General features: G+C 49.5%; 1 protein-coding gene across 8 annotated transcripts in view; it reads right to left on the minus strand.

The window, feature by feature from the left end:
- Positions 1–1,153: 1,153 nt before the first annotated feature.
- Positions 1,154–19,268, minus strand: part of RRBP1 (ribosome binding protein 1) — a 56,205-nt gene continuing 38,090 nt past the window's right edge. For 4 of the 8 annotated variants that reach the window (XM_043544095.1, XM_043544092.1, XM_043544093.1 and 1 more), the window contains 13 exons: positions 18,927–19,017; positions 17,649–17,741; positions 16,735–16,827; positions 16,551–16,631; positions 16,300–16,389; positions 15,168–15,260; positions 13,331–13,402; positions 13,002–13,097; positions 10,315–10,398; positions 5,605–5,688; positions 4,312–4,410; positions 3,000–3,143; positions 1,154–1,650 (listed from right to left, as the gene is read on the minus strand). In XM_043544095.1, the coding sequence (XP_043400030.1) occupies positions 1,612–1,650; positions 3,000–3,143; positions 4,312–4,410; positions 5,605–5,688; positions 10,315–10,398; positions 13,002–13,097; positions 13,331–13,402; positions 15,168–15,260; positions 16,300–16,389; positions 16,551–16,631; positions 16,735–16,827; positions 17,649–17,741; positions 18,927–19,017 (1,159 nt within the window). In that variant the 3' untranslated portion in view covers positions 1,154–1,611. The other 4 variants (XM_037896199.2, XM_043544091.1, XM_037896198.2 and 1 more) reach the window with 2 other exon arrangements.

Below are 19,268 nucleotides of genomic sequence, written 5' to 3' on the forward strand. Positions count from 1 at the left end.
AAATGAGTCAGGCGCGCCATTCCCCAGGGCACCACCCGCACCCAGCCCCCTAGAGCCCTGCTGCAAACAAAGAGAAGGGTCTCTTTAGCCTCTGCCGACAAGAAGCCCAGACTCTGCCCCTGACTAACCCCACAGGGCTCCCACTCCAGCCTGGCTTGGAACCAGCGGGGCTCCCTTTGATGCTAAAGCAGCCCATGCTTTGCACACGAACGCCTGCGGGACCACTGCAAACACAGGACAGTTCAAGGAACAAAATGAGTGCTTAACCAGTAGGGGGCGCAAAGGGGCCGGTTTAACATAAGCAGATCCACGTAGGTTATACGGACCAGCACGTGCACCAAGCACCAGTTAAAACTGCCATTAAACAGAGAGAGACTTCGCAACCTCGGCTACATACACACAAGCCTCCTAACTGATCCCCACAGGATCAGACCAGCCGCTGTGTTTTCACCTCCTCCAGTCAGGCCACTCATCTAACATGTAGAAATGACCACCAGCAGGCAGGGCAGGGAGGAATTAGATCCTTCGAGTAAGACATCCGAAAAAATCCCACCCCTGACAGCACCGAGTGCCGACACAGCTCAGCTCCTACCGAACTGAAGCCAACAGGAGTTTCGTCACCAACTTCAATGGCAGCAGAGATGGGCTCATGGCTCAACTGCGTTCAGAAAAGCTGAAGTCACAGCTTGGCCCTAGTTCTCCATACAGCTCTTCCCTTCCCGGACAACTCCAGGTTCGAGGCTCACATGGGACGCAGGCAAAACGATGCAGTGGGGAAACTTCCTGCATCCCCAAGCTGGACCAGGGCACAGCTTCATCCAACGCAGCTGGCACTCCCACCATGTCAAACCCGTCTTGCCAGGGCCCATAGCGGTGTTCAGTGCTCCTCGTACATGGCACATTCCCCTGACGCCCCAGGACCTTCTCTGGGACTTGCTCAAACCGTGGAATTAGGAGTGTTGTACTACTTTGCCCTCTGCTCACATCACTCATGAAAGAGCAAGAAAAGCAGAGCGCCACCTTTCCGTTCCGTCCTGCGGCTGGGGCCTCTGGGACACGGAGGGCTCGAGGTCTGTTATGATCCCAGCGCTTTATACCATCAACAGGGGCGTTTGCTGCAGGCGCCTCAAAATAAGACTAGCACAACCCCTAGTTAGCTACACCATTGGTTTAATTGCATTACCATCCAGAAATTCACAAGGACACTTGCCAACAGCCGCCTGGTAACAACAAACAGGGGCATCGTGTACCTTCCAGGCTTCATTCACTCCAAAAGACAAAAATTGCACTGATTGATGAACGAACAAACAGAGTCTTCCCTTTTCGCACATTCATGGATTCCGTTACTACAGAAGGTAAAGGCTTGGAAACAGCTGGCTGACACAGTCAGGGCTTTCCCAAGGGAACACAGTATTACGAAAAAACAGTATGAAAATTCTTTTACAGATGTATGTCTGCAGTGTGTACTTGTATCCTTTTAAATCTCAAACTAGGAGGTTTTTGGATCACTAATGGCTTGTGTGTCTTTATCTGCAAAGAACTGAGCATATATTTTAGGAACGTGTAAGGCATTTTGGTAAGTGGAACAGTAAATTCTAGATCTTAGACCCATCAGACAGAAGTTCCTTCCTTTGAACCATTGTCTTCCCCCTGGAAGAGAGAAAGAGCAGAGCAGGTTATAGGATTGTACATAGAACACATTGTTTTTAGTAGTTGAGGAAGCAGGGATTCTTAGGAACAGGGTTTATCTCTGCCATTATGATACTGACATAATTGTTAGACTGGATTCAACATTTGACTCAAGAACCCCTGATCAGTGATGTTAACATAAATGCCCTACAGACCAGATCTGGCCTTCTGGCCATGCAGTTAGATTAACTTTTGTTGGTGGAAGAGACACGCTTTTGAGTTCCACAGAGCTTTTCCTCAAGTCTGGGAAAGGTACTCAGTGCCACAGCGAAATACAAGGTGGAAGAGATTAAGCATAAGGAGTTAACACATTGCAAGAAACCATTCAAAGTGAAGTGGGTAATTAATACCTCTGCACACACAGGAAAAGAAAGAGGAGGTTACAGATCCTTTAATGAGACATAAAACCAAGGTCTCTATTGAATCCATAATTTTGTGTGTCTAGCAGAGTTATGAATTTAAGTTCCCAGGCTCATCTTTAGAAGGTGCATCAAATGCCTCAACAACTACATGTGTAAAACCAGACAATCTTCATGTTCTCAGATGAACTCACAGGAAAACGCTAAAAGACAAAAAATCCCACCCTATCACGTGTGGGTGAACTCTTGCTACAAAGCGATCACTCCACGTCTGACCTCTCAGTCCTCATCCTCAAAGAGAACTGGCACAACACCTTCAAAAGATGAGCCTGGAAGTTTACGTTCTGTGATGCTCCAAGTACTTTTCCCAGACCTGAAGAAGAGCTCTGCGGAGCTCAAAGGCTCGTCTCTTTCACCAACAGGAGTTGGTCCAATAAGAGAGATTGCCTCACCCACTGTGTGTGTGTCTCATCCTGGAACCAACACGGCTACACCACCACTGCGAACAGTCCTACTGTCCAGAATCTGACTTTTTGTTGAAAAAGTTGGTAAGGGGAAATGGACTTCTCTACTCTATGTCCTGCCACCGCTAAGATCAGCCTGGGCGGCGTATGAGTGCTCCTCTTGTAAAGTTCCCATTTTTGTATATTTTGCATGTACGTGCACATGCTTGCATGACCTCTGAAAGACAGTCTCATGGTTAAAGCACTGGGCCGGGACTCGGGAGATCTGGGCTCTGTTGCCAACTATCAGATTCCCTGCGTCCTCGGGCAAATCACTTCATCGCCGAGTCTCCATTCCCCACCCTTTGATTCATCTATTACAACTGTAAGAGACGATCCCTTCCTACGTGTCTGTGCCGTGCTTGGTGTAACAGGGTCCCAATCTCAGTTGTGGCTTCCTGGTTCGACCCGCACACCGTTACGTTCCATTTGAAGACAGGTGCAATACCGTTTCTTGAAGCTGCTCTTTCAATTTCTTCACCGCTTCTCTTTCTTTGGCCAGTTGTCCCTGGGTAATCTTCAATAGCTCTTGGAGTTTGGTAGCAGCTTGTCCCAAGTCCTTCGTTAACTTCTTCTCCTTCTCAAGTCTTTCCTGCACACAATTGAAGTAAACTATTATTTGCGATAACTAGATCGATCGTTTTCTGGTCACTGGAGAAAGGGAGCAGCAGCATTCACAGGCCGCTCCCACCTCTCAGAGCCCCTGGAGAGGTTTTTGCGATGGGGTTGCACTCTGGTTTTTGTTTGAGCAGTTTGTCTGCTCAGCTCCCTGCATACGTAACTGATGCTCATCCCCACATTTCACAGGTTGCTCACCCTTAATGAGAGTCTCCGTGCAAGAACATAGAACCAAGACTTGCTTCTGCACGACAGGCATTTGCCAGGATCTCATCTCCCCACCAATTGTCTAGCCACCTTCTGTGCTGGGGCCAAAGCAATGGATGGCCCCGTCCAGCACAGTCAGCTGACCCCATTCCTTCCCGTATGAATCTGACTGGTGTCAGGAGGACACGCTGGTTGCCAGTCACTAGCCAACAGAGGCAGAGTCTGAGCTGCTCCTTACCTGCCTGCTCTCCTTCCCCACTAGTGCCATGGACCAATGGGAATGAGCAGGATGGGGCTCAGACTCACCTAAACACCCTGCCACACTTGATGCCAGGGTTGAAGGGAGAAGCAGTCCTAGAGTCTTATTTCCTCTCCCCCTCCACCTTACAAGGGCCAGATCCCACAGCCCGGGCCTGGGGAGCTCTGCAGGCTGCAGCGAGACATCGCACGAGGAAGGGCTGAAGACGAGGCCCCAAACAGTGCAACGCCCAATGTGAGACGTGGCTTCAGGATCCAGCCCTCAGGCCCGAGTCAGGGACCGCAGCAACAGCAGTGAGCGTGCCCCTAGTACTTACCCTGCGTATGGCTTCCCTTCCCTGGCTTGGCAACCATACCCCCTTACTGCACAGCACGCACGGTGCTGCTTCCAGGCTGCGTCAAAGGGCAGGGCTGCATTCTGGGCTGCTAGGGGGACCCAGACTTCCCGCTTCGTAGGTTACAGCTGGCCCGGCAGCTGCCAGCATTGAGCGCGATGCCCTTGCCCCCTCCGGTCCCTCACAGGGTTAGGCTCGAGAATTCTCACCCAGCCTGCAGGGGCACCCTCATGCTACCGGAGCAGCAGAGAGAGACTGGAACCAAAATCTGGCCCAAGGCGCCCTTCGCCCGCCTGGGCTTGCAGACCCCACGCTGCAAGGGGGGGGCGTGCAGGGAATTACCTTCAGGTGCTGAACCTCCTCCGTTTCCGAGGATGCCACATTTGCAGCAGATCTCAGCTTTTCCAGTTCCGCTTGCAAACTGCACACCGAGTTCTGCGCCTGCGGTTTCAGGAATTGGAGAGGTCAGTCCTACCCGACTCAGATACTTGAGAACCAAGCGGGTGGTCGTCAGACAGGGCGCAGAGGGGTCCAGAGGGCGTGGCCCAGAAGAGCAGAGAGGAAGCTCAGCTGGCCAAGAATCCCAGCGCCACATGGCAGTGGGTATAGCGACATTTATGCTTAGCCATCGGCACGGAGCTCCGTTACGCTGCAGTGAGTACACTGCTCTCAGTGGCTACGCTGAGGAATCATCTCAAACTAATCTCAGCTTAAAATTTAAAGGTAAACCCTCATGACCACCACGCGCTACCTTCTCGCGCTGCAGGGACCCGTGGCAGACTGCGAACAGAACCTAGCCGGTGCATTGCAGGCCTTGGCATTACTTCTGCCTGCAAGTTTGCCAGCAGAACGCACACATCAGGCTCAGGAAGTTTTAAAGATCCCTCTGCGGCCACGCCTCTCCCAGCAGCCATGATGGTTTGCTCCTTGGAAAGAGGCAGGCCAAGGCAATATTTCAAACAGCCTTCATTCATTTCACGCTAGAATTAACCGGCTAGCATGTGTGCCCAGAGCAGACCTGTGTTCTGCTCCTCCACCACCCCATGAGCAGCTGCGTGGAACATCGTAGCATTTTCCCCAGTAGCACTGGGGCCAAAAGCAGCCAGCCTGTCCTCCCCGCATTTACAGGCCAGGGTCCTATTGGTTAAATTCAGGCTAGTTTTCCACCTTTTTGTAGAGCTGCCTTATAAAACAAAACACACTCCAACGAGAGCCAACTCGACCCAGCGGAAGCAGACTGTGGGAGTCGTTTTCCTGCAGCCCAGAGACAGACTTCACTATTTAAAGTAACTCATTGGGTTGTTACCAGCATTTTACAACAGGTGATTAAAGAACCAAACTTGTTGCTTTCAGTTTTAGGTCTTTGTCAGTAATAGGCATAGACAAAAGGCCAGAAGGGATGGCGACCATCTATTTTGACCTTCTGCCATCCCGCCCATATTAACAGCTCAGAAGAGCCAGCGTAATGAAAATTCTGCTATGCTGGTGATCACATGCAGCCTTTCAAAAGGACTTTCCCCCCTCCATCGGTTTAAACACAGCCCTTCTGTCTGGAGGGAAGCGAAGCCCCCCCCAATTCCTTTTCACAGACAGCAGGCCAGAGAGAGTCCCACGCACACGCAGGTTCGAACTTACTTCTTCAAACTCCAGAGCTAGCTTCTGCCTCAGTGCTTGCTCGTTATCCACATTTGCTTCCGTTTGTTCCAGCTGCGTTTTCAACTGCAGAGAAACCAAAGTGAATCAGTCACACTGGAAAGATCAACTGGAGCGGACGTGACGCCGAAGCCTGCTACACGTAGATAAACGGAGACAGCCCCTAGAGTTTTCCCCAAAGCCCTGAAGGGCAGCTGCCAGGCCCTGCTTCCAATCTCTAATCCCCAAAGGCTTCCAAGATTAAGCAAAAGGAAATCTCTAGCCAGTAGTTTTACACTTCCAGTCTCTGCCCAATTTGGTGCTATACTCCCCCCTTGTTCCAACCCCAGCAACTTGAACTGGAGCCGCTTGCAAAGGCCAAGAATAGACTGACCCACCCATGTCATCTGACAGCTCCCCAACACTTGGGCAACACAGCACCTTGGGGAAAACTCCACAATGGACAGGATTAAGACCGAAAGAGCAGAGAACACAGCTTGTGGGGTCAGTACGCTAGTGAGGAGAGAAAGATTAGGCTGAAAGACTCAGTTAATTCCTGTAACCCAACTCCGGTTAGTGAGATTAGAAATCCAATCCTACACAAAAAGTCTTTGCCCCTCTGAATTCTGATCCTTAGCCCAAGAACCCCTATAAGATCAGAATTCTCCACCCTCCAACGCCTCACATGGTGACTGCCCTCCCCTTGAGTAGACAAGACAGCACCCTGTAAAACCAGCCAGAGAGAGTACATGGAGTTCAGTGTAATGGATTCTCTCACTTCAAGAACCCAGTGCATCAACTCTGCAGGACTCCCTGCCCACCCATCTTCTGACCCTGGATCCCCTAAAGCTGCCACTAAGCCCAGGAGTCATCCCACTGTCATCTAACAAGGAGGTCTCAAAAGCAGGGAGCACTGCTCAAAGCCAGACCTCATTCCCGCTCAAAAAGTGATCAGATGATGGTCTCACTGCTAAGGCATGGGGCTGGGACTCTGGAAATCTGGGCTGGATTGCCAGCTCTGACACAGATATCCTGCATGACCCTGGGCAAGTCACTTCATCAGTTCCCCCATGTGTAATGCCACTTCCTTTCTCCCACCCTGCGTGATATCTACTTCAACAAAGCTCTCTGGGGCAGGGGCTGTCTCTTACTAGGTCTCTGTGTAGCACCTAGCGCAATGGGGCCCTGGTCTCAGCTGGGGCCCACTAGAACTACGATAAGAAAGTGGGTTTTTTAAATCCTCTCTTTACAAATGGGCCATGGTAAGAATATTTGTTACGTGAAGCTTGTTCCCCTCCCTTATCTAGTTAAGAAAATTAACCATCTCAATAGAAGCCCCACAGAAACAGCACAACACACACGGTCTACAGTCATCAGTGAAGCCATACACAATTATCATGCAGGTGCCGAGCAGGAGATGGGACAAGTGCAGTCATTAATCAGTGCCTTAGCGTGCAGTGGTCTCACCGCCCTAACCTCGAGGGCCTCGCACTCGCTTGGGTCAGCCTGCGACCCAGCTGCTTCTCCATCATGCACGTGGTTCTTCATTTCCCTCAACTGCTGCCTGACCTGAAACAAGGACCAGCAAGCCTGGCTCAGTGACACACAGTGGCGGTCAAGGTGCGGGCGAAGGTTTGAGGTAGGGAGGGTGGCCAATGGAAAAGGCTCCTGGCAGCCAGAAAAAGTAGGAATGCAGCTGTGGTCAGATTTGTTCTGATGCCTGAACAAGTCAACTGGAAGTTAGCTGAGCAACGGGGGAGAGATTCCCAGAGCTGCCTAAGAGGATGAGACACCCAAATCCCAGTGCGCTCCTTCGGAAATCGCAGAAGGGATCCATGAAGATCAAACACAGCACATCCTCCTGAAACCGCCCAAAAGTAACAGTTCAAAGTTTATCAGACCAGACTCAGTGACATAAGAACAGCTGCAACCTCACTAGTATGGATGGGGTTTGCCAGGTACCTGCAGCAGTGAAATTCACCTGCCACGAACTCAACCCTCTGGAAGGGTTACAAGAACAGACCCTGATCCTGCAGTGGAATCCCCACAGTCAGACTTCTCTGTTTACATGTGCTCCTAGGGTTCCTCAGAGACACAAGGATCAGATCCAGGTGGAGCCAACTGGAGGATCAGGGCCAGGGCATCAGTCCATGTTTTCTGAGTGCAGTAGCTGTTAAATGGATAGTTGGTAACATTACAGGGCGGGCGTGGGGCTGATAAATTCAGTCTTGCTTTCCAACAGGTCATCTGTGGAAGGAATCCCAAACACGGCTGATTTTGCAATGGATCCAGAAGACACTAGAGCTTGCATTCGGATTCTGTAAAGGATTTACTTCTCTGGGGAGCGGGACATTCACAGTGCAATAGCAACCGAAAGGCAGGGAACCGCTTTAATACAACACTCTACTAACTGCCTGAGAACTCCTTGGTTAGCAGCTTATCACACAAAAATGACTCAACCATGATGGTGGGCGGGGAAGAAGTGTCCTAAGTGGGGTCTTTCTACAACTTTTTTCTAAGCCACGCAGGCCAAAATTGGGGTCTGAGCAGGGACACTGCACCTTGCCTGCGTTTGTTTAAGGACATTTATTTTTAAAGTGGTCTCCACTTCCGTTATGAACAGCAACATTCCCAAGGAGAGCTGCAGAGCCAGCGGCTGCTATCAAGAGAAGCCAGCGTAGATTTCTACTCAGCCTGCCAAGGTGCCCTGCAGTCGCTCAACCCATTCCCAGCGTTGCCCTGCCCTTTACGGAGACGTGGGTTGGAAGGTTAGAAGATTTACAACCAGTCCTGTTCTGGGAAAAAGAGATGAAAATAGAAGTTGCTAAATACCTGCAACTGCTTCCCTGTTTGACCTGTTGTTCTAATTACTCCTCCGCAGCAGGTATAGATCTGTGACAACTACCTGAATGATCCAAATGATTAGATTTACAGTGCACGGGAGGCTTTCATTATTCAAAAGAAGCTATAACCAGACACCAGATGGTCCACTGTAGGGGGAGATTTTGAACTGCCTGGCTCTCGTCCATTTAAAAAGTGTAAACAACCCTCAGGATTTTATCACGAGTCTCCCAATATCAAACTCCTTTTCTGAAAGCTCCAGTTCCTGGAGTTACACAACTACGTGAGAAGCACAGCTTTTGTTTAAAAAATAAATCAATAAATAAATAAAGCTTCTAGCCCTCACATTGGGAAAGAACAGCTTGAAATGTGAGCCTTAAGGTTCCCAGCCCCAGAAAGCAAATAAGAATCCAGCATAAAAGATTCTGGCATTTTTAAGACAAACTCATGATTTGTTAACCCTTAGGAGTGGCAATCCTGTTAACTTCTTAACACTTCCCCTTCTTACAGGGCAGTCACATCACATTGATCAAATGGATTCAGAGACAGACAGGGCAACCTTCATAGATTTCTATGGCTAATTCCTACATACAGAAAAGCCAGTTTCAAAAGGAACCCAAAGAAAGATTCCTCCAGCCAACAGATGATCTATAAGGACATCTAAGGGACCCCGGATGCCCTCAGGATCCCTCCCATAAGGGGACCTACTGCCAAATCCAATGGCAATCAACCAAGGAACGTGTGCACATATGTATTAGACAGACACTCTGCACTAAAATAATATTAAGGTGGCAAAATCAAGCACTCTTAACGTAGGAAATACCAGAATTAAGGCTACCTTTGCAACCTTGGCCCGTGTTACGCAGGAGGTCAGAATAGATTATTGCGTGGTCCCTTCTGGCCTTAAAAGTCGGTGAAAAGATTACACTGGCATTTCCCAATTTACGTGCTAGACTTCGCAACCCTAACATTCTTCTAATATAGTGGTGTGTGCATGCAAGGTACGGGGAGTGAGTCAATTTTTGTTATCTGATCCATGAAGTTGAACCCTGGACCCATGAGAGCATCATTCTCTGTGCCCAGAGAGTCAGTTCGCATGGTAACTCCTCGACACGCTGAAGATGACCCAGTAGCGCGTAAGTCTTGGCTGGGTTATATATATTTTACAGCAGCTTAAATTCATGCTTCCGCCTGGGAATTATCCAGCATAGCTGGAACCCTGAAAAATCTGGTCTAATCACGAAAGCAACAATGAGAAATCGCAAAAAGAGTTTCATGGTGTGAAACCCTTTGCCGCCTTCTTCAGCATTTTCAAAACACAAATCCCCCTAGCAGATGGTTCCGCAGGCATTTGGAGTTGGACACAGTTGAAGTCAGACCCCGTGTGGAGTTCAGTGGAGATCTGGGAAATTCATCAGTGTCACAGAGTCGTATGTCTCTTCTAGCTAACCACAGCTTACAACAGCTTCCCAGCCTGCCGCTCTCCACCGAAGAGCGCCTCTGCGTTCGGTCTCGTTGACACTAGGAAGTTGTGGAGGTACTGGTATAACTGAAATGCTACAATCCCCTCCAGCGTTGGCAGAGCTATGCCAGGATAAGAGTGCTTTATGCCAGCATAGCTATTCCTGAACACGAAGGGGACTTTAATCCACTTTGTAAGTTAATTCAGAACAATTTTGAGCATTCCCATGTAGACAAGCTCTAAAGATATAAAGGTACCTGTATATCAGTAGAGCTGCATCCACACTACAGATTGTACTGATACATCATTACAAATAATCACACCCCTCACCAAAATAGTTCTACAGAGACCACAACTTTTAAGTGTCGACCCAACCTTAGATTAGCTATTATCTAGCAATTAGCCATTACCAGTGCAAGCTCCTTGCTCTGTTTCTGTGCTTCTGCTTTTGCTGCGTCCAGCTGTTCTTGGGATTCAGAGAAGAGCTGTCTCAACTGGAAAAAAGAAGAGGGAAGTCAGCATCTGTGTTAGTGTCTGGAAGAAGCTTGGGAGTTTGGAGTGGCAGGGAGAAGCAGCAGCATATCAGTTACATAAGAACGGATGTACTGGGTCAGACCAAAGGCCCATTTAACCCAGTATCCGGTCTTCCGACAGCAACAAGTGCCAGACGCTTCAGAGGGAAGGCACAGAACATGGCAATTAGCAAGGGATCCATCCCCTGTCATCCAGTCCCAGCTTCTGCTAGTAAGTAGTTTAGGGACATCCACAGCACGGGGTTGCGTCCCTGCCCATCTTGTCTAATAGCCATTAATAGGCCTATCTTCCCTGAACTTATCTAATTCTTTTTTGCACCCAGTTATACTTTTGACCTTCACAACATCCCCTGGCAATGAGTTCCACAGGTTGAATGTCAGCTGTGTGATGTCTGCTTTAAACCTGCTGCCTATTCATTTCATTTGGTGACTGCATTCTTGTGTTACGTGATGGGATAAACAACACTTCCTTACTCACTTTCTTAACACCAGTCATGACTGTATAGACTTCTATCGTATCCCGCCCAAGTTGTCTCTTTTCCAAGCTCAGCAGTCCCAGACTTTTCACTCTCTTTTCAGATAGAAACCATTCCATCCCCCGAATCATTTTCATTGCCCTTCTCTGCACCTTTTCCAATTCTAATAGATCTTTTTTGAGATGGGACAACCAGAACTGCACACAGTATTTAAGGTGTGGGTGCACCATGGATTTACATAGTGGCATTAGAATATTTTCTGGTTTTATTATCTAGCCTTTTCCTGATTGTTAAAAACAATCTGTTGATATTTTTTACGGCTGCTGCACACTGAGCAGACATTTTCAGAGAACTATCCATGACAATGCCAAGATCTTTCTTGAGCGGTAACAGCTGATTTAGAGCCCATCATTTTGTGGAGATGGGATGATGTTTTCCAATGTCCATTACTTTGCACTTATCAACTGATCTCCCCAAGTTAGCCTGGCCCCTTGTCAAGGGATCAGGGAGCAAAGGATGGCAGGCTAGACCCTGTTTAGGAAGCACTCAGCCTTGCCCAGCAGACCGCTAGGCCCAGCACTCAGCCCCTAGAACAGACGACACAAGAAAAATGTCAAGCAAGCACCCCTCAAGCAAGCACACAAACAAAATCTCACTCACCCCCTAGGCTCACGTAGGCGCTCCTCCTGCACCCAGAGAACCCCCTTGTAAAACTCGCCTGTTTGCTGCTCCTGTTCGCTAGTTGGTTTGCAAATACGCTAGGCCTCTCTCCTCCCACTTCACACCTCTGCTCTCCCAGCTGCTTGGTGCCCTCTTTCGTGCTGTCCTCTTTCGTGTTGTCCTCCCCATTCGGGAGAGTTTCAAATTCAACCCGGCAAGAGCCTCTCTGTCCTAAGCTACTGCTTCCAGGGACCCTTTCACACCATTATGCCACCCAGCATGCAACGCCTCACCTTGGCCTGCGTCTGTTTACCTGACATTACACACCTTTGGGGCACAGAGCGGTCTGGGTTTGTCAGCACCATGTACACTTATGGTGCGAGGGCTAGGACCAGAACAGCTAAATCATCAGTCAAGAAAGCAGCCTCTTTACCTGCCAGCATCTTGAAAGAGATCTATGACTGGCTTGCCAAAGGAGCCCGAGTTAGGCACCCAACTCCCACTACAATTCAACGGGACTCGGGTGCCGACTCCCTAAGGCACCTTTGAAAAAACAACAGGTTTGAGAGCCAAGCCTGAAGACTCGTAAAGCCCATTTTAAAGAGGTTGTTAGTCCATCTGTGAGCAGAGGCAGGCTAGTGAAGTAGGATCCACATCTCTGGCTAGCGAAGGTGTAGCAGGTCCGGCCGGGGCCTAGCGGTCACCATGCCAGCCTGCTGCCCATTTCGGAGCCACTCCTTCCCTTTCAAACCCTTCGGAGTTAGTCTGCAAATTGAAGACTTCTCTGTTCTAAGCAGTTCTTCGGCTTCTACGGGCCCAGGAGGTGGGGCATCTCACCCCTCACCCGGCCGGCTCGTTTAGCAAGGCCGACAGCAGGCAGCATATTTACACACAGATGCAAGGTTTCCTTTAGGTTTTGCAAAGCCATGAATGACTGAGGCGTTCCGCTCTCACCCAAGCCAACCCCGCACTCTGTTCAGTACGCAAGCAGCTCTGGCTCCGTCCCACCTGAAGCTAACTCGGCTGCTTGTCTTCAAACACCAGATTTGATGTTAAGACAAGCCCCAAAGACAAAGCCTGGTGGGTCTGCAGGGAGAGGAGTGGGCAGTGCCCTCTGTGTCTTCTGACACCCACGGCTTCATTTAGCTGCTCCTTCTAAACCCTAATGCCAGGGGAATTCATCATCAGCCATTCAGAGATGCTCGGGGTGTTTAAAAACTCAAAAGGAGCGACTGTTCTGCACAACTCTCCGTTCACTTCAAGTCAGGAATGGATCCAGCTGTTATCGAGGCAGATACCACCTAGAATATTCTCCTGGAGGGGAAGGATGAGCTTGCGGCTAGCACACTGGACTAAAGCTCTGGAGATTCCTGGCCCCGATTAGCTTCAGTCTCTCCCCACCTCCCCAAACAGATGACCAACACTTACTGCTTCAACTTCTTTTGTGTAGTTCTGGCGTTCTGAACTGGCAGTCTCCAAGTGATTTTCCAACTGTGCTTCCAGAAGAGAAGTATATTCCTTCAGCTGATTAAAACAAGGAGAGCCCGGTGATTTGATTGGTCATGATGGAGGTGTTCATCTGTTTGCATATCTAGCCTCTCTAGACCAGCAAGACCAATTCTCCCAACCTCCCCGCCCCCAGAGGGCTTTAGAAGAAATGATAAATCGCCTCTCTCCTGGCAACATTAAAGGGAAGTTCTGGGGATGCAGCAGAAATTAGTACCCTTTCCTTCTGGAGTAGGAGAGAATGTCCATACCTGATCTGTGTTCTGGAGCTCTGCCCTCACCTGGTCCACAGCCTCTGCAAGAGATTTCACTTGGACTTGGGACTACACCAAGCGTTGACCCCCCCAAAAAAATGTAAAGAAAGAAAGAAAGTGTTAATATGCCGTATTTCCCAGCGTGGACTCTCCTCTAAAATGTCTCCTACAAGCGACTAAAAATGGCACAGTGCGGTTAGCCTGTAAACTCTTTGAGGGAGAGACCATTTGTTGCGTTTGTACAGCACCTGGCATAACTGGCCTCCTGATCCAGGATTGGAACCTTTAGGTGCTGCCGCATTACTAACCGCATCCGAAAAAGGACGACGATACAGTCATCCCTGCAAACTAAGCCAAGGATCTGAGAGTCAGGCTGGGTTCCTCCCTTCTAATGAGTCACCACTGAAGTCAGTAGAATGTTTTCTATTGGCCACATTTGATGGGGAAAAATGGCTTTTTGAGGGCATTGACATTTTTGCTGAAGAATCCAAAAAAAAATCAATCACCACCACCTGAAATTTTTTTGGTTTTAAACTGAACATTTTTGAAGTTTGGGTTTTTCAATGAAAACCTCAATGGAAAATTAACACAAAAAAAGCCACCATTCATAGTTTTTGTTTTTCAGGAGGAAAACGTCATTTCCTGACCAACTGTAGTCACCAACCATGACAAATCTGTTGGCCATACTATGCTCAGCTACATCCATGCAACCTCACCAACTTCACATTACACGTATGGGCAAGACAGAACATAATATGGCCAGCAGAATCTTGATTTCATGCACCGCCATCACAGGAAAGAAGCCAGCTTCTCTCAAAACTCTGGTGTTTATGGGAGTGGGAGTTACACATACCCCTTGTAACCAGAGTAAATTTAACATTATCTATTTGACACAAATACTGAGCTCCACAATGCTAAGCTTAGACACTTTTGAGTGTAAAATCTTTTTAGAGGGACATTTTAAATTCCTTTATAATGTAGTATGCCCAGGCAAGTTCTCATGAACACCAGCTACGGAATAAGAGATCAGCCACACCCCTTCATTCCCACACTCTCTAAAGGGTTATCCTTTTAAGAGGACAGCCTCTTGCTCAGCCTTTATGCACCATTCTGCCCAGAGTATCTCTCGTCTGCAGCGAGACAGACAGCTGGAGAGGATTCCACACTGTGGGTGGCTTGAATGGGGCTCTTTTGTGACGCGTACCAGTGTACGCTCCAATGCCAGCATCAATCCAGACTTGTAGAGGTAGCCAATTTCCTCTACAGCGGGGAGTCCCGAAAGTAGCACGGAAAAACAGCCTTGCAAAGAACGCCGTGCACTCTCCGCTCCAACACAGCCAGCTCTTTGAACATCGACGTTCTGAAGGCTTTCCAGACTCCCCTGCATGGAGTGGAGGTGCCAGAGTTTGATTCTTGAGCTTGGATGCGAACGTTGTAAGGTAAGTAATGGAATACCGTCACCAGCTCAAGAGGCAGAATGTGTGTGTCAGGATCTCAGCGAGGCAGAAGCTTATACAGAGGGCATCTTTCCTTCTCACCTCCCAGCATGTGCCCACGCCGTATTGCAGAGGGCAAAGAAAGTGCTATCTTTATTTAAGAAGACGTGTTTTTACACCAAGTTCAACCCCAGAGCCTTTTAAAGATGTGCCCCTCCCTACAAAGGGACCTCTAAAAGCCCTTGCATTTCATAGACTGAGGCCAGAAGGGATTATTATGATCCCCTTGTTATTTACAGCATTAGACGCGTCACCAGCCCATTGGTTCCCAGCACCTATAGGCAGCCAGCACCCCAGGGATTCCTGCTCACACACAGACGAGAATCTTTAGGATGCACCTTTTGCAGTTCCTCTTCAGACGCCGTTAGCTTTGCTTTCCACACGTGCTCCTCCTCCTCCACACTCTTCTGCAGGTCTTTGAGCATTCTTTCCTGCCGAGGGAGAAGGGACGGAAGTGTGAGGCTGGGCAGGTGGAGAAGGGAAGGCTCACTGGGGGGGCGCATTCAAACTGCTGTCAAGGCAGGAAGTTATGGGCATGGTCCAGCTCCCACTGAAATCAATAGGTCAGCTTGGCTTCTAGGTTCTTTAGGGAAGCAGCCACCGCCTGCTGGATTCAGCACTGGACTGTCTCTGCAAAACTAGGGGAGGAAGGGACCCACCACCATGGAAGAACTGCTAGGCGTCTTCTCACATTGTATCGAGCACCTGATAACGGGTGTGTGGGGAACAGGGGCACTGAGGGCGGGGGGACTGACTTGCCCATGGTCACAGTACATCAGCATCAGAGTCAGGAAGAGAACCCAGGTCCCCCCACCTCTTAGGGCTTGTCTTCACATACAGTGCTATAGTGAAGACCCTACTAGGCCAATGGGAGAGCTTCTCCCGTCAGCATAGTTAATCGCCTCCCCGAGAGGCGGTAATGGAGACCTGGCCCTAGGCTAGTACCTTACCCACTACACCACCCTGTCTCTACTTACTCCAGACCACCCCTTTCACAGGATGGGGGAGGGATAGCTCAGTGGTTTGAGCATTGGCCTGCTAAACCCAGGGTTGTGAGCTCAATCCTTGAGGGGGCTATTTAGGGATCTGGGGCAAAAATTGGGGATTGGTCCTGCTTTGAGCAGGGGGTTGGACTAGATGACCTCCTGAGGTCCCTTCCAACCCGGATATTCTAGGATTCTATGTTCTCAAACCATGCTGTAGCAGAGCCATGGCATTTCAAGGGCAGTTCTATCGTAATTAATAAGAAATAAGAATGCTAGATGGATTCGGACAGCAAATATTTTTAACCAAGCTCTGCAAAAACCTCCAAACAACGGCTGCAAGTCACATGCATCCCATCTGTGCAGTGTCTTCAGAGACTATAGACATGGTTTGGCTGTCGCAAAGTCAGTTGGCTTCGTAAGTGGCAAGAAAGGTGGAGTGGTACTTTCAGGGAAGAGGAGAAACGGCCTGAATGGCTTAACCTACCGTCTCAGCAAGAATCGTTCTGTACTGCTCACATTCTGCTTGTAAAGTGCTCTGCGCCTCTTCTGCTTCCTTTAATTTAAGCGCGGAATCCTGAAAGGAAAAGGAGTTTTATGGGGGGCCCCCTTCTCACCGTGCCCCCAAGAGCTGCTCCTAGATTTGATGTTGGTCTGTAGCTGCTAAGCCTTACACCAACACCCACAGAAAGCAAGATGTTTGGAGCATGGCTGTCCAATGCTTACGAGATCACTTACAAGAGATTCCGTTTTAGCTGTCTGCTGCTCTAGCATTCCCAGACTCTTCTCCTTAAACTCCTGTAGCCACACCCCGTAAGCCTGATTAAACAAATAAAAACAGAGCATCAGCTGGTCTATCCCATTCCTTCACTGGCACAGCTACCTGCTCACCTTCCAACAGCATGAAAATATTAGTGCCGACCTGTTGTGAAACTACAGTGATCTGCGGGAAGAGAGAAAGCAGCGTCTGCTTCGTTTGCGTCTGAATTGCGCTAAGCTGCTGCTCCAAATCCTCCTGAAAGAGAAAACGTAGGTTTTCATGAACTCAACTTAAGTCAGCACCTTAAGATCCCAGCTGTTCTCATTTCACCGAGGTCAATGGCATTATGCTGATTTATACAAAGCTGAGGGCCTGGCCTTTGTTTTGCAGTCGATACTTCACTGCAGAAGAGGGGAGGGAAAAAGAACCAAAAAACAACAAAACTTGCACAAATCTCAACGAGGCTAGTTACGCAAGAACAGAGGAGTCGAGTTCCCATTCTGAGACGCCCATCTGATGAGGTCAGCATCCCGTGCGGTGATGGTGCACATCTCTATACGAGTCGGAAACGCGGCAATATTGACAAGCCAAATGCATCATCTTCCTTTCATCATAACATTTACAGAACGTTCCAACACTGCTACCTTCCCACACCATTGCCAGGGACACGCCAACATTAACCACCACCAATATTGAGAGAGGAAAAACACCAACACCTCTGTACAAAGTTTGTTTTCAAAGAATTCAGGCGGTTAAGTTATGGGAGAGCGCTGTTGAAAAGATAATTTCACTGTAGCACTCAATAGTCTCTCTGCACTGTTCCTTCGCCATGCGTGGTGGTTGCAGAATCAAGCCCCAGGAGTAAACGATTGTGGCAAAGTTTTACTGGAAGAGCTGTAAGGGGTCAACATGCACAGAGAGTAATCACAGGGTTTAAACAGAATCTGTGCAAACAGAGAGATGCTGAAATTCAGTTTAGAAACTAACAGGTCCCTCATTCTGTAGCTGCTCCCCGGCAGCAGAGTCTGGCTCCAAAGAACAGCCCCCCCTTTGTTACTGATAGAGGCAAGACTCACCTTTGCTTTTGTGGAAGAAAGCAACTTTTCTTCACGCTCTTTCTCAGCCGAGGCCAAAGCTTCCATTGCTTTCCAGTTCTTCTCGCGAAGACCCTGTCGGGACAGACACACGCAGGAATAAGCCACATGCTGCCACAGAGACCACCACAAGGTTTGCTTAGCATGATGTTACTTGCTGCTATTGGAAGTTATGGATCCACATCACGGAGCTGCGGGGCGGGGGGGGAGGGGGGCAGGGGGGGCGGATTCTGATGATCCCATTTAGGAAGCCAGATTTTGCTTAGACTCCTAAATCTTGCAATGCACCCTCCGCGTATGTGCCCATACACGTGGATTCTCGCTGCAGTGGTCCGATACCTTAAGATAATCAGGTATGAACCTCATTATTTGCAGTCACAGCCCATCGAGTGTCCTGGCAAGGTGGGAAGGAAGAGGCCCGTTCGCCAACTCATCAGTACTCCCATTCCCAGCGGCTAGGAGCATCCCTTAAAGGCCTGCTTAAGATGCAGCTTGGCCTGCTTCAGTGGTTCACCCACTCCCGTGGCGAACTCCAGCCTTGTTCCTAGCGTTGCTTCGCGGGATGGAGAGGGTACACTAAGCCCACAGAGGCAGCTTGGCTAGCTGGAATCCCCTCTCCACCCCCCCGCGGCCGGAGGGCTGCCAGGCCCAGACCGCAGCTTCGTTTGTTCCTCTGTCAGACTCCCCCACTTAGACTTAGGGCTTGTCTGCACTACCTGCCGGATCGACGGGCAGCAATCAATCCAGCGGTGGGTCGATTTATCGCGTCTAGTCTAGACGCGATAAATCGACCGCTGAGCGCTCTCCCGTCGATTCCGGTACTCCACCCGAACGAGGAGCGCAAGCGGAGTCGAGGGGAGAGCGCCAGCCGTCGACTTACCGCAGCGAAGACACCGCGGTGAGTAGATCTAAATGCGTCGACATCAGCTTCGCTATTCACGTAGCTGAAGTTGCGTTTCTTCGCTCGACCCAGCACGGAAGCGTGGACAAGCCCTTAGCTCTCTGCTACTTGGGAGTCAGCCAGCTTCTCTCCTAGCAAGGGCACAAGCGTGCGAACGCCACCCCAACAGCAGCCTAGGTGCCTCGGATAGAGACGAGCGTCTCTCAGGGCACAGAGAAGTTAGGCCTTTGACTTGCCCAACCCTACATTTTAAACTTTATTGGGCAACTTTTAAAACCCAATTGTTGGTCAAGCGCAAATCAGGGGCTTGTTCAGGCTTGTGCTGATGGAACAAGAGCTCAGCTCGTCCAGTCACTCACGTTGTTTTTCATTTTCTGCTGCTCGATTATCTCTCTCAGCTCCACAGCTTCCTTTTCGAGCGAGGAGACCTGCTCAGCCTTCGCTTGAAGTCTGCAATGAAACGAGAGGGCGTGTTTGGAGCGGTGCTCTTCACCGAGTCATGCGCTCTCAGCAGTCATGATCAAATTTCCCCACACCCCCCAGCGTGCTAACAGAGCAGCTATGTAGCGCCAGAAGTCCCTGCAGAGCTCAGGGACATGCAGCCAGACTGTGCCAGCAGTAACGTAGAATCATAGGACGGGAAGGGACCTCGAGAGGTCATCTAGTCCAGTCCCCTGCACTCATGGCAGGCTAAGTATGAT

This window comes from Chelonia mydas, chromosome 3 (assembly GCF_015237465.2).
Source record: "Chelonia mydas isolate rCheMyd1 chromosome 3, rCheMyd1.pri.v2, whole genome shotgun sequence".
Classification (NCBI taxonomy): Eukaryota; Metazoa; Chordata; order Testudines; family Cheloniidae; genus Chelonia; species Chelonia mydas.